Source organism: Arvicanthis niloticus, chromosome 3 (assembly GCF_011762505.2).
Source record: "Arvicanthis niloticus isolate mArvNil1 chromosome 3, mArvNil1.pat.X, whole genome shotgun sequence".
Taxonomy (NCBI): domain Eukaryota; kingdom Metazoa; phylum Chordata; class Mammalia; order Rodentia; family Muridae; genus Arvicanthis; species Arvicanthis niloticus.
In genome coordinates this window covers 111,297,666-111,313,143 of record NC_047660.1, presented here as the reverse complement: position 1 = coordinate 111,313,143, position 15,478 = coordinate 111,297,666, and the positions used below count along the sequence as shown (strand labels likewise).

Sequence of the window (15,478 nt, the reverse complement as noted above, 5' to 3'; positions counted from 1 at the left end):
GACCCCGCCCCCAAGACCGCGTGGTCCCGCCCCAAGTCCCGCCCAGCCCCGCCTTCGCGGCGCGCTAGGCCTCCTCCCAGAGCTGGACCGCTCCTGGCGGCCGCCTGCAGCCCTCTGCATCCTCAGCTTCCCTCCTGGGTACCAGTGAACGTGTGGGTGAGACTCCTCGTTCGATTTTTTCATATTTATTTTCAAATTTCGGTGACATTGGGGGAAACGACAGAGGAATGAGAAGAGAGAGAGTGAGAAAGAACAAAATGGGAAGGATATCTTCTGTTCTGAAAAATCCAATCCTTGGGGTCATAGCTCCCACCGTTAATTAAAATTGAATCTCCAGAGCATCTGTGTAGAGAAAGGCTGTAGGTCTGGGCCCGATCCGCAACAGATATCTGGCTGTCTGGGCTTCAGCAGCTGTGTGCGGATGGCTAGGAAGTGGGAAAGGCTTAGGTTAGCTGAAGGGAAGCCATCCAAGTCTCAGATCCCTTCATCTTCAGGGAGGGAGTTGGAGAGAGGAGGGTGTGGGGAATAAGAGGGCATACAGTTGCAGTTATCCACAGAGCCTAAGTAATGAATGATTAAACAAAAATTAATTTAGGCCCATCCTCCCCTCATTCCCCGTGCCCCACCCAGAAATGAAAGGAAAAAGCACCCTTCCCTAGATTTGAGATCTGATCCGTTTCATCTGGGCTATATAGCAGCAAAAAAAGATAAATCGTTGCGTGGTTCTTGCAAGATTCATCTCTAGGTTTATGTTTTTGGAACCTGCCTTTCTAGCTCATTCTGTCAGCAAGAAACTTGTCAGCTCTGAGTTGGTTCCAAGGAACAATTTATTGCTCACATTCTGTTTGGTTTTAATTATTATTAATTTTTTTTGAGACAAGGGCTCTCTATATAAATCCCTGTCTGTCCTGGAACTCACTGTGTAGATCAGGTTGGCCTGGAACTTAAGAGATCCACCTGCCTCTGCCTACTGAGTGCTGGGATTAAAGGCATGGGACACCACACCCTGCCCTTCTGTTTGTTCATTTAAAAGTTAACATTACGTGTGTGTGTGTGTGTGTGTGTGTGTGTGTGTGTGTGTGTGTGAAGATGAATTGCAGGAGTCAGTTCTCTTCTTGTACCATGTGGGTGTCAGGGATTGAACCTAGGTTCAAGGTTAACAGCAACATCTTCACCCTCTTAGCCCCTCTCTACGTATTGTTTTTCTTATGAACTTTGCAAATGCAGGTCTATGGTAGGTCATTGGTCTTAATCCAGGAACAACGGTCTTTCTAAATTTGCTGGAGTGCTCTGCTTTCCCTTTCCAGGTATTAAATCAACAAATGCCATTTGTGTCTGTCTGGGGAGGTAGAGGTTGGAGCCGATACTTAAAATTCACAGAGAGAACTGAGAGTGGAGTCAGACCCTGGGTCTCTCCAATCAGCCAGATTGCAGTTCTGGGAGCACCTCATCTTCTACTCCCTCCACCTCCCTGCCCTTCTCTGACCTCTTTTTACAAGCACTTCCCCAGTTTAGCTGCTGATGGATTCCAACCAACAGAAAGGCTTAGCTGCTGACAAAAGGAAGCGCTAAAGCTCTCTGGCTACCTTTGTCTGGGTAGTCAGTCAAGAGGTCTGGTATCCTTCCATTTATGTCAGTTATGTGATGATCATGAACACATTTAAAAATGGCACCACTATAACTGCCTTTTAAAAATACATTTTTTTGTGGTGTGTGTGTCCCTGTGGAAGCCAGCAGAGACTGTTGGATACCCTTCTCTATCATTGTCAACCTTATAATCCCTCGAGACAGACAGGGTCTCTCGCTGAACCAGGAGCTTGCCCCCTTTTGATTGGTGGGAGTCAGCCATCCTCCTGTCTGGCTTACAAGCCAAGGTTCTGGGGATCTGACTCAGGTCTTCATCCTTGCACAGAAATTAGTACCCTTTCCTGCTGAGGCATCTCCACAGTCCCCTAAACATAAATTTAAATAGAGATGTTGAAGAATTGTTTCAGAAAAATACAATATCCAGGGCAATCTGATCCCAAGGACAAAGTTATATATGTTGTTTGTTCTTCTGTCTTGCTGAAGATCCAACCATGCAGCTTGTACTGGCATTCCTCCACAGAGCTAAACCTCCCTCTCCCTCAAATATGCTTTTTAACAGAAAGAGAAACAGAGAGAGAGAGAGAGAGGGAGGGAGGGAGGGAGAGAGAGAGAGAGAGAGAGAGAGAGAGAGAGAGAGAGAGAGAGAGAGAGAGAGGTTGAGTACTCACTGAACAGACTGAGGCAGGGACTGTAATGAGAACTAACTGGGGATGGGAGGCAGTTAAGTCCAATGGGCATGACAAGGTGCCATCTGTCACCTGCAGGGACTCTGCAGCCAAGCAGTCAGTTCTTTCTCTCAATCCTGGTAAAACCTGTGTTCAGGGGTGTGGGATCTCTCCAAGGGTTCCTTGGTTTAAAAATAAAGAGATATGTTCTTTTTGTTTCGGCCTCTGCCTCCCAGGTTTTAAGATCTGCCAGCCCCTAAAAATCACCACACCCAGCAATTTCACATAAAAGACCTTTACTTTCAGATTTGATTTCTGGCCCCTTCATGAGCCATGCTTCACCTTAGATCATGCTGCTCTGGGTGACTTCTCGGGTCAAGTCCAGCACTAATCTCTGTATTCTGCAGTTCTGCTTCCTTTGTCCTGGGGAAGAGAGCTTGCTGTCACCATGATCCATCCATATCCACTGTGCTGTCACACGCCATCAGCAGTGGCTTCCTTTCTCTTCTGAGATGCTCTTGCTGCTCACCCAGTTCCCTGGCCTTGGCCCTTCCCCTCCCCCTCTTCCTGGTTAACTCCCCACCCCACCCCCCTTGCAAAACAGCTGCTGGCTCGGAGTGACACACAACACGCAGACTCACAGAATCTCTGTGTAGCAGGGGCACCAGTAAGGCACCTAACTCTGCTCATGCCTCCAAGCGAGAGGCCTCCAAGGCAGCTCACAGGTGAATGTTCAGTCAGCATAACAGTCGCTCCTTGAGCTCTTATGTACCAGGTACTGCTCTAGGCATGGGGAATACAGTCCAGTCAAGGGGATGCTTGGGTTTCCCTGTCTTTGTCCAGTCTTATGCTGTAGCATAGGAATGGAGGGAGTGGAGGGTGGGAGAAGGACTTACCACAATAGGTAGGACAGTAACCAAATGAAGGATCCAATCTTCACCTCTTACAGTAAGGGGCATACAAGGTCTTTATAAACAACCACCCCTGCTTCCAGGAACTGTTTTCTTTGCAGAATCAGCCTCAGTTTTGTTTATTTGTTTCCTCTTTACTAGGGATTGAACCAATGGCCTTAGTATGTGTATGAGGCAAAGGGGCCTGTGTCTATGGAACAAGCACTCTTTCAGAAAGCTGTATTTCTAATTTCTTAATTCTTACCTCCTTAGTTGCCCAGGGTGCCCCACCCCCCACCCCACTCTGTAGCTAGTCAAGCCTTGAACTCGACATGCCTTAGCCTCCAGAGTAGTTGAGAGCACGGGCCCATGTCACCTACTGAATTCTTTCATTTTTACACTGCAAAATCCAGTGAATGGGACAGTTTGCTGGGGACAGAGGTGGGGTGGGATGTGGGGGAAGCTTCCATTTGGAAAAGCAGCAAACCAAGAAGATGGCAGGGAGCTGCCAGTCTTCAGGGAACCTACAGGCTCCAAGGCTTGTATAGGAAAAGGCAAAAGGAACAGGTAGCCAATGGGCATCATAATGGGCTGAGCTAGGCCTTCATCTCCTGCAGACGGGCTTTTCTCTTCTGCTGTAGTAACCTTGAGTTAACATTTGCTTTCATTCTCCAGGTCATGTGCTGTCCCGATTTTGGTGAGTCAGCTATCTTTCTGCAAGTTAAATATTTAACCTTAGGGGCTCCAGAGTTAAGGGCACTTCCTGATCTCCAACAGGACCCCAGTTTGGTTCTCAGCATGCATACTGGGACACTCTTAGTTATGTGTAACTCCAGCCCTATGGGACCCTGATGCCCTCCTTTGGCTTCTGTGAGAACCTACAAGCGTGGACATGTGTACATCCTCACATACATATGCACACACATGACAATAAACTCTTTGTCAAAAATGTAATGTTGTGTGTATGTGTACATGTGAATATGTGTGCATGTGTGTAGAGGCAGGAGCACAGCATAGAGTGTCATTCATTAGGAGCCATTGACCTTGTTTTTCTGACACAAGTTTTCTCTTTGGCCTGGGGCTTATTGAGCAGACTAAGTTGGCTAGCCAGGAATCCCCAATCTACCTATCTCTATCTCCCCAGTGCTGGGATTATAACAGCATATGTGCCACGACCCCTGGCTTCCTGGGGCTTGCACTCATGGCCTCAAGCTTATGGGGCTCACTAGTCTGTTGTTTAAACTTTTGTTTGTTTTTTGAGGCAGGGTCTCACTAGATAGCTCTAGATGTCTAAGAACTCCCAGAATAGACTGGGCTGATCTCAGACTCACAGAAATCCTCTTGCCTCTGTTTCTTAAGTGCTGGGATTGAAGGTATGTACCACCATGCCTGCCTGCCAAGAAACTTTAGAAACTTTACTTAAAGTTACTGATGTGTAAAATTTACCTATCCATGTCTTCTCAGAGCTGGCTTTCCCCAGGAACATTGACTCTTCCAGTTAGTGATTAAGATGCAGAAAGGAGTTTTGGCTGACAAAAGTTGACCATGAGAAGCAACACTCTCAAGGTTAGGTTGCTTTAGTCAGAGGTATCACTTACACCACCCTAGTGGGAGAGTAATGTCATTCAGCTGCATGGTCTTCCAAGTTAGTAACTGCTTTTCAAAAGAGTATTATTCATACTCATTATGTATGAGTGCTTTGCCTGCATGCGTATTTGAGCACTGCATTCATGCCTGGTACCCTTGGAGGTCAAAAGAGAACCCTGGATCCTCTGGGACTGGAATCTAGAACAGTTGTTAAGCTGTCATGTGGGTGACAGGTACCGAACTTGGGTCCTTTGCAAGAACAGCAAGTGCTCTTAAACGATGAACTATCTTTTCATCCCTCCCACAAAGCAGTAATTTGTAAAAGCAGCAGCATGTGAAGGGCCAACAAAGAAGGTTCATTGGGCAGGGGGTGCCCTCTGACAAGCCCGAGGACCTAAATTTGATCTTTGGGACCCACATGGTGGAAGAAGAGAACCAACCCTCAAAAGTTGTCCTCTGCCGCCATATGTGTTTTGTGGCCCATAAATGTGCCCTCACTACAATATATGTAGTAAAAAAAAAAATACAAATGAATGAATAACAGAAATACAAAGGAAAAGGAAAGGAAAGATGACTGCTCCCAGTCATGGTGGAGCAGGTTTATTGTAGATAAAAGGGACAGTGTAGCCAGAGTGGGCATGACCCTGAGCTGAGCCATATGGAGAGAGGTGGGAAGGGAAAGGGAGGAGAGGAGGAGGAACAGGAGAGAGAGAGGGAAGGTGCTGTACCTTTGAGTACAAAGGGAGTGGGTAACCAAAATGGCTGGATTATACAAGGAAAAGCAGCCCAGTCTACTGGGCTGTAGAGTTCATGGTAAGGGGCAGGTATGCCAGCCAGGGGGTGGCCCTGTGACAGGTAAGATCTGAGGGACTGCAGGAAGAACCTAGTGGTCAGGTCCACTTTGATATGTTAAATAGGTACCTCAGCCATTTGTCCTGGGTTTGAAACATCACAAAAAGCAACTGAAGTTGTAGGATGTGCTCAAATTTTACCCAAGTCACAAGAGGACCAGAGAGAAGCAAGCTGTATCCTGACTGCTCACTGCCCCTTCACAGCTGGAGCAGCGAGGTTTTAGTACTGGTCTAAGCTCGGGTCCTTCCCACTTTAGAGAGATTCTGCAACAAAGGCGGTAACCTTTGGTGGTAAAACCATCAACACTTTGCTGCCTTGTTGGTGACATACTTTATAGTGATCACTTGTGATTACAACCTGTTTTGGCTAGTCCAGACAGGTGATGTGTGATCCTTGGATGACAAACACACATACTGGGGAGGAGAAATTGGGGGTGGAGGAGTGGAAAAGACAGCAAGTCAGAGGCAAGGCCCACTTCACTTCACTGTGTAGTGGCAGACTGACTTTGGAAGACAGCCCTCCACACAAGTACACTTGTAGCCACAGCAGATCAGCTGGACAGTTGAGTTTCAGAATTGCTGGGCTCCCAGAAGAACCAAAATGACTTAAGTTACTCATTACCAGGGTTCATGCTGTTTTGTGTTCTGAGTCCTAAATGCTCCTTAAACTCTGTGTATATGCCAGTGACTCAGCAGAGGGATTGAAATATAACATGCCCTTGGAGTTTTGAATTCCTATCTGCCTGTACTCAGAAAACCAAAATTATGGATTAATACAAGACTCCCCTGCCCACATAATTTTAGTTTAAGCATTAAGAACCTATGGTCCTATGTTTAACTTTTTCTGTGTTAGTCTTCTGTCTTTTGCTGTCACTAAGGGGATGCTTTGATCTGAATGGACTGTGGAAGGACCATGTTCCAAGTTCTAAAAGAGAAGTAGAGGGACAGACAGTAAAACTGCATACTCACATCCATTTGTCCAAACACTAATCATTTGATTGATCACACCTAGCTGCAAGGGATCACACCTAGCTGCAAGGGATGCTATGTAATGTTATCTCCCCTTTCTACCCTTCTCTGTGGAGCTCTGGCTGTCCTGGAGCTCACTCTGTAGACCAGGCTGGCCTCAAACTCAGAGACCCACTTGCCTCTGCTTCTTGAGTGCTGGGATTAAAGGTGTGTGCCACTAATGCCTGGTGGGAAAGGAAAGAGTTTAATGAGTTCAAGGACACACACACACACACACACACACACACACACACACACAGGCAAAATAAAATCATTTTTAAAAAGTACTGTTCTGGGTTGGAGAGATGACTCAACAATTAATCGCACTGGCTGCTCTGTTCTTCCAAAGGTCCTGAGTTCAATTCCCAGCAAACACACAGTGGTTTACAATCATCTGTAATGGGATCCAGTGCCCTCTTCTGGTGTGCATACAGACAAAACACTCATACATAAAATACATTAATAAACCTTAAAAAAAAACTACTTAAAAAAACAAAACAAAACAAATGTTCTTCCTTATTTGCCCTGCCTCATTTCAGGTGTGATGGCTGAAAATTCCACTAGGTGGCACTGCTATAGGCAAACAGATGTAAGACCATTTGTAGAACAGGGAGATCTGAACAGATTCCTATTCAATGATGTTAAAGAATGGCTTTTAAAATGACATAGAATATTGCTGTTATGAGGTTTTGAAAAGTGTGTGTGTGTGTGTGTGTGTGTGTGTGTGTGTGTGTGTGTGTGTGTGAGAGAGAGAGAGAGAGAGAGAGAGAGAGAGAGAGAGAGAGAGAGAGAGGCATATGGCAGAGGACAGTCCTTCCACCATGATGTATTCCAGAGATCCAACCCAGACCGTCAGGCTCAGTGGTACTTTTGCCTGCTGAGCCATCTTCTAATACTATTGGGAATTTGTCTAATTTTAATTTTTTAAACACCGAAACAGTATTTTTGTTTGCTTTTTTTTTTTTTTTTTTTGTTCAAGACAGGACCTCTCTATGTAGCCCTGGTTGTCCTGAAACTCACTCTGTAGACCAGGCTGGCCTTGAACTCAGAGATGAGCTTACCTCTGCCTCCTGTGATGGGACTAAAGGCGTGTGCCACCACCTCCTGGCTCTGAAACAGTATTTTAAATAATCATATTTATTTATTTTTTGTGTGTGTGTTGTGTGGTGCATGTGTGTGTATGTGTATGTGTTTGCACACACACTTGCTCATGCCACAGCAAGTGTGTGGAGGTCAGAGAATAACTTTCAGGAGACAGTCTTTTTCCCCCAAATGGGTTTTGGGGCTGGAACTCAGGTTGTCAGGCTTGACAAGCTCCTTTCCCACTGAACCATCTCACCAGCCCCCTATTGCGAGTCACTGTTGAAACTAGGTGATGGCTGTCAGGAAGACCCATTGAAGTACATCTTACGTTGATGCAAGTTTGCCATCTTCTATAATAAAAAATTCCCCCTTGTAAGTTTGAAACTTACTATAGCAACAGGGTTTTTCCCCATCTTTGGAAGCCTATGAGTAGCTGGTTACCTAAATATGATAGGCTAGGTGTTGCTAATGTTCACTCTGTAGCAGCATCACAGGAGTCCTTGGGATGATGACTCAAGCTTGAAAATGGATTGCAGTCTCCTGAGAGGTCGGCGAGGTTTAAGTCAGAGCTCATCTGTCTTGATTCTCTTGGTGTGCCTTGGCTTAACATTGTAAGCCCCAGATAAATAAAGCCTTCAAATTTTCTCCTACAACAGCACTTCTCAACATGTGGATCTGGACCCCTTTGGGGGTCAAACGACCCTTTCACAGGAGTCTCATAACAGTTATTCTGCATATCAGATATGTGCATCGCAATTCATAACAGTAACTAAATGACAGAAACAGTAACGAAAACAATGTTATGGTTGGGGGTCACTGCAACATGAGGAACTGTATTAGAAGGGTTATAGCATTAACAAGGTTGAGAACCACTGTCCTAGAAAATCAATATTAGCCCAGGGTTAGTTTGCAAATGTAAATAGTGTGCCCACATTTCCTCTGAAAGATGCTCTATCTTTTCTTTCCTTTCTGGCTTAGCTGTAGAACAAAAGAATGTTCTGCAGAGTTGAAAGTGAAAGCAACCCAGATTCCTGAAACTTCCTGAGGGCATGTTGTTCCAGGAGTTGGGTTCTTCCATTGCAAAGTAGACACAGTTAGTGAGGTTTTACTACTCCCATTGGGTATTGTTGGAATGCATTCTGGGTAGGCAGAAGTCCAAAGTACTGGCCCCAGCCATATCAGTCTCCACTTATGATGAGAGGAAGACTGGCTTTAACCCTTACCTGCCTGTGGACCTCCTCGATAACTCTCACACTCTACATCCTTTTACTGGACTGACGAGGTTTTTGTGGTTTTTGTACTATTCCGTGTCTGTTACCGAAAGAGGATTTCTACAGATCCCTCCCTCCTACACTGATTTCCCAATTTCTCTCCAGCCTTTGGTTCCAGCTGATGCTTTGACTTTCTGTCTTTCAGGTCGAAGGCATCCTCGGGGGCATATCTGTATAGTCCTTTCCGGGTAGAAGCTGTGTGATGTGTGGTGCTTGACTTTGCACGAGTCAGACTCTTCCGTAAAGTAAGCTCGGCTAGCTATCAGGCCTAGGATGGAAGAGTCGGCACCAGTTGAAAGCCGGAGTCAGCTCCCAAGCCCCCACCACGGCTCACTGAGGAGGGCAGTAGCTGCTGTCCTAGCCCTGGATGGGGAATCTACATTGGGCCGCAGGAAGAAGAGGAGGAAAGACTCTCGCCCAGAATCCATCATTATCTACAGGTCAGATAATGAGAAGACGGATGAGGAGCCTGAAGAATCTGAAAGTGGAGACCGGCCTAAAGAGGAAGAGGGGGAAGACTTCCTGGACTATCCTGGAGATGATGGTGAATCTTTTGGGAGCCCCTTGTTTAAAGTCATGGGAAGAAAACCAAAGCAGGGTCTGCCCTCCAGCAGACAGGCACCTGCTTTCTGGCCTTTTCTTTCTGATGATGTGTATCTTGAGGGGTTGCTGCCTCCAATCATTAAACTAACAATAGTTACTTAGAGCCTGCAGTGCTCTAGTCTAGACAAGACAGGATCTCTACCCTTTCACAACTGCTAGTGTAAGAGGAGTGGTTTTATAGGCTAATTACATTAACATATATGAAGAACAGTAATTGCCGTTCATAATAATAATGAATGTGCAGCCAGGTATGGTAGCTTACACCTATAATCCCAGCACTTGGGAGGCAGAGGCAGGAGGATCATGAATTGGATGCCATCCTTGGCTATACAGTGAGACCATGTCTCAACAAAACAGAACAAAAGGTAAAACCAAAAAAATTAAAAAAAGAAAAGAAAAAAAGAAAATCAGGAGATTGTTTTAAGTTTTGAAATCAGTGAGATACAATATTCCTTCACATTTGGGGATGTCAGGATTTGTGTGAAATATGATAGTATTTCTAGAAACTAGAATATGTGAAACTAGAATATGGTAGTATTATTATGTGGAACTAGAATATGATACTATTATGTGGAACTAGAATATGGTAGTATTATGTTGAACTAGAATATGATAGTATTATTATGCGGAACTAGATAATACTTTCATACTCCTCGAGCATCAGTTAGAGTCATATCAGCCACACTGTAGGGAACTGGTCACTATTATTTATGAAGATTCACAGTACATAGACTGTGTGTCGCAGAGATTTCTAGGATCTCCTCCATGAAATTTATATCTGTGTCCTCCACATATAAGACTATTTGTTGCTATTAGGGAGCCTGTGGGTTATCTATGTTAAGAAGTATCATGCAGTACTAGATAGGTTATTCACGTAGAAGGATAGGTGTTAAGACTCGTGCTCAGATCGGACAACACGAGCAGTCTCCCTGTGCTTATCGCTGAGCTTTTAGTCTGGGAAGACAAACAGTGAGCTAGAGGACTGTAGGTGGTAATAAACGTTCCAAAGACGACGAAACCTAGAACAGTGGAGAGATGACCATTGGCAGAGGGTGGCGGGGAAGGATTATGTGCCACGGAAGACCTCTCCACAGAAGTGGCATTTGAACTCATCTGAGGAACATGAAGAAACCAAATAAGAAAGATGTGGAACAGGAGTTTTGTTGTTGTTGTTGTTTGTATTTTTGTTTGTTTCTTTGTTTGCTTGTTTGGTGTGTGTGTATGTGTGTGTGTTTTTTGAAAACAGCAAGGGTCTTAAGGTGAGAACAATGCTGGCCTATTGATGGGGAGGGGTGTTTCTGTTAGAATGTGGATAGAACCAAGGGAGGAGGCAAAAGGTTAGCAAGGAAGCCAGGCTAGATCCTGGTGCATCTTGCAAAGGCACAGTGGAGAGCAGGGAATTGTCAGAGCCAGTGGAAATCAAGGGGACTCGTGTCTTAGTTAGGGCTTCCATTGCTATGAAGAGACAACACAAGCAAGGCAACTCTATAAAGGACAATACTTAATTGGGGCTGTCTTACAGTGTAGAGGTTTAGTCCATATTGTCATGGTGGGAAACATGGCAGCATCCTGGCAGACACAGTGCTAGAGGAACCAAGAGTTTTACATCTTGATCTGAAGGCAGCCAAGAGGAGACTGCCGGACTTCTGCAGGCAGTCAGGAGACTGGAATCCCATACTGGGCGGAGCTTAAGTATAGGAGACCTCAAAGCTCACCTCCCACAGTGAGACACCTCCTCCAACAAGGCCACACTTGCCTTGTTCCTATAGGCCAAGTAGGAGTCTACTCAAACCTTCACAGTGTGTGGGTTTGTATGTGTGTGTAGATGTGTGTAGTGAGTGTATATTTAATACTCACTTAGACTTAACAACTAAGGTGTCTATAGACATGAAACACCATGTTCCCCATCTCAGGGAAACCTAGAACTAGGCATGAGAAGGCAGAGTGTGTACACATACACACACACATTTTATGCACAAGTCAATACTCATAAATAATGCCTTCATAACAGGGTCATGATAAAGTGGTGAATAGGTTCCTCACCAGTCTCCCTGTTACAGAGACCCTGTCAAGGCTATGGTCCAGAAAAATGTAGAAACCATAGGAAGGACATGTTAATCTTGCTCACAGTTTTCTCAGGGCCCACACTATGGAGCCAGCGATATCTGTGGGGGGTAATAGCAGCAGAGATTGCCTTCTAATCGAGATCTGTTTTAAGCCTGCTGCTGACTCGCTGGCTGTGCTACTCTCACTCAGGCCTGGCTTCAGGATGGCACTGAGATGATCTGTGGATTCCTCAGTTCTTGAAACTCATCTCCTTTGTGCGCTGCAGGTGTGTGGAACGTGCCTCTGGACAGCCGCTATGTCACACTAACTGGAACCATCACAAGAGGGAAGAAGAAGGGTCAGATGGTGGATATCCACGTCACTCTGACAGAGAAGGAGCTGCAGGAGCTGACCAAACCCAAGGAGCTGTCAAGGGAAGCAGCACCTGAAGGAAGAAAGGCCTGCCAGGTGGGGGCAGACCAGGGGCCACATGTGGTCCTCTGGACACTGGTCTGCCTGCCTGTGGTCTTTGTCCTCTCTTTTGTTGTGTCTTTCTACTATGGCACCATCACCTGGTATAACATCTTTCTTGTGTACAATGAAGAAAGGACCTTCTGGCATAAGATTTCCTGCTGTCCGTGCCTCATTCTCTTCTATCCCGTGCTCATCATGGCCATGGCCTCTTCCCTGGGGCTCTATGCTGCTGTGGTCCAGCTCTCATGGTCCTGGGCAGCATGGTGGCGAGCTGCCTGTGACATGGAGAAAGGCTTCTGTGGCTGGCTCTGCAGCAAGCTGGGTCTGGAGGACTGTTCTCCCTACAGCATTGTGGAACTGCTGGAGTCTGATAATATCTCGGGCAATCTCTCCAACAAGGACCCCATCCAGGATGTAGAAACCTCTACTGTCTAGACCACCAGTGACTTCCTTCCCAGGCCCTAGTAGTCTATAGTCATTCTACGGAATCTAGCAGAGTCTTTCCTTAAACTATCTAATACCCTCTACAGTCCTGGAAAATCCTGGCTCACACTGGTGTATCCCACCATCTTCATTATTCCAAGATGGTGGAAAACAGAAAAGCAACGTGTGCCAAAGCAGTGCGTCTAAAATACAAATGCTTCCTGACTCTTTGCCCTAAAGGGACTGTTTATGTGCGACATGAAGATACATCACAAATTCCTTCAGAGGCCCAAAGGTATCATTGGTGCCTATGACCCAGGGGAGTGTGTGCCTAAATGTGACCGAAAAGATGAAGAAGCTCAGGGGTGACCAAATCCATCAAGAAAATAGATGAGGATGGAGCGACACGCTTAGGGAGCTAGGCTACTAATCTAAAGACGGTGCATCATTGTGTTTAGATAGAACTGCATATATCTAAAGCCACAAACATTGGTGAGCTAAACAAGAGAAAATGTACTTCCTTCTTACACAGATGTCTGGAAGCAGACCATCCCATGACCCTATGAAGACTGCTGGGGTTCACGAGATGGTGGCATGCTGTCCTCAGTGCTCCTCAGTTACTAAATGTTGACTACAATTCTGTCATAGCAATGGAGATGGAAAGGAGAGCACACTCGACCTGTTTAAGGAGGCTTTAAAAGTCCCCCTCCTCCCCCAGTCCTTAGTATATCTCATTGGCCACACTATAGCCACATGACCTCACAATCAAAGGGTGCTGGGAATTGTAATCTTCCATCTGGGTAACTATATTCTTAGATGAATACTGGGGTTATGTGACTTGAGAAAAGGGGGATAGTGGCTATTGGGTAGTGGAGTATAAATCAACATCTTAGGACAGGTATTTAGATACATCCAGAATTCCAAATTACCAATGCAACTTTATTTATCTGTTTGTTTATTCATATAATTATTTTAGCCCTAGTCTTACAGAGAGTTTATACATAGATCTAAATTACATATACTATGCATATGACTTAGACAGTAACATCTCGTGTACTTGGCAGCTTACCTTTTGTCAAGTGGTTTCAGGGTTCTTTGGAAAGACCCATTACATAGGAGCATATGGTCATACAATCATGGCACAATTCTTCCTGGAAAGGAAGGGGAACAGGGATTAACAATATTTAATTTATAAAAATGGAGAAGAGAGAGAGTACATCTTCCGAACGCTAACCCAGCAGGGATCAGTAGCTCAAAATACAAACCACAGTTACCCTATGGTTTCACCAAACCCAGGAGCCTTAATCTCTCAGACCTTTATAGCATGAAGCTTCTCTGACAGGGTTAGGAGTAATGTAACAGCTTAATCCAGATAAAAAGATTCTGGATTGGAGAAATAACAACTTCATTTTTAAGAGTGTCCTGATTTCAAAATGTGGAGTCCTGAGAGGTCAGTGAGTTTTGTGGTTTGGGTTCTTAAAAAGAGTGCTGATCATTTTTTTATTTTATTTTAATTAGTTAATTTATTTATTTGGGGGTGTGTGTCTCAGAAAGAAGTGTTCTGAAGCACTCAACAAACCAGAGGGGTTGATTAAGCTCCCCCAAAGCCAGCCAGGGACATTTATTTAATGTATGGTGCTGAACTCCACTTTATGAGAATTAAAAAAAAAAAATCCTGTTAATTTGTTTGATCAAAAGGAAAAGAAAATGTGTCCAGTATTTTTGAAGATAGCTGTGGTGCTTTCTGGTACATTTCCAGAGATATGAATAATATAAATGAAATAAAGATAATAAACTCTGATTAGCATTTACTTATTGGGGGGGGCTCTCAAAAATAGCTCTGAATGCAACCGTTTTCAGAAAAAAAAGGTGAGCCTTGAGAGTCTTGTAGATGAGAGATCTTTAAAAGACATTTGTCTTAAGTGTATGAGGGTTGCCTGCATGTATGTAAGTGTACCCATGCATGTCTGATTCGGAGGAGGTCAGGAGGGATTAGAGTCCCTGGAACTGGAGTTGCAGGTTGTTGTGAGCTGCTATGTAGGTGCTGGGAACCAAACCCAAGCTCTCTTGGAAATGCCCTTAATTGATAGACAATCATTGTTCCACATCCTTCTTTGAGAGTGTTATTCTCCCACTCTGGAATGCCCACACAGGGTTTTAGTTTGTAGTATTGAAAAGATTAAGGGGCAACATTAGGCTTCTTTCCCTCACCTCAATTTACTTACTTATAAAACATGGACTTTTAAAGATAATATTTGATGAAAGGAGCTGAACGTGGCATCATAACAATACAGTTGTGGGTAGGATTTTAATGATGTTTCCAAATTGTCCATACAATGCTTCAGCTGTCTGCTTGGAGCAGAAGGTGGCACATCTTTGTTCTAATGCTTGTCCAGTCTTCTCTTATGTAATGAAGGGGCCTGAGCATGACAAAAAACTGCTCTGGCACGCCTTGCCCTTTCTCCATTCCCTCTTCCCTGCTAAAACCCACTAGATTACATCCCTAAAGCTAGCCACCAACATCTATTTCCTTATTTGACCACTTCCTTCTCCTGACACTGACTACCAAAGTCCAACAGAACACATGACAGACCAAAGTACAGATACCACCAAAGTCCAACTTGGTGAACCAATTAGTTTTACTGGGGCTACTTACAGGGATATGGGTAAGGTGTTACTTACAGGACCAGAAATGGAGCTGCATTGCCAAAGCCCACCTCAGCATGGGTCACAGCTTACAAAGTAGGGAAACCTGGAGCACACTGCACAGCCTGTAGATAGTTCAGCAAGTTGGAGAGTCATTTCCAAGTGACTCAGTTGGTCTACATTTCTTCCGGGCAGCTTGTTTTCTCTGAACATTACTTTTGGGAATGAGAGGGCCTAGTAAATCTGGTCAGTTTCAGGGATTTCCTGAAGCTGTTTTGAGTTGTTTACTTTCTGTCTTAAGAAACTTCCTTGCCAGATGGGATGCTTGGATCGCAAAGGAAACT

General features: G+C 44.9%; 1 protein-coding gene across 2 annotated transcripts; it reads left to right on the top strand.

Moving 5' to 3' along the window:
• Positions 1–52: 52 nt before the first annotated feature.
• Positions 53–14,289, top strand: Tmem169 (transmembrane protein 169). 2 transcript variants are annotated; one of them, XM_034497146.2, is made up of 3 exons: positions 53–152; positions 9,088–9,486; positions 11,878–14,289. In XM_034497146.2, the coding sequence occupies exons 2-3, from the start codon at positions 9,216–9,218 to the stop codon at positions 12,498–12,500; spliced, it is 894 nt and encodes a 297-aa protein (XP_034353037.1). In that variant the 5' UTR covers positions 53–152; positions 9,088–9,215; the 3' UTR covers positions 12,501–14,289. The 2 variants fall into 2 exon arrangements, with proteins under 2 accessions (XP_034353037.1, XP_076787826.1); XM_076931711.1 differs by having other exon boundaries at positions 59–156.
• Positions 14,290–15,478: the final 1,189 nt, after the last annotated feature.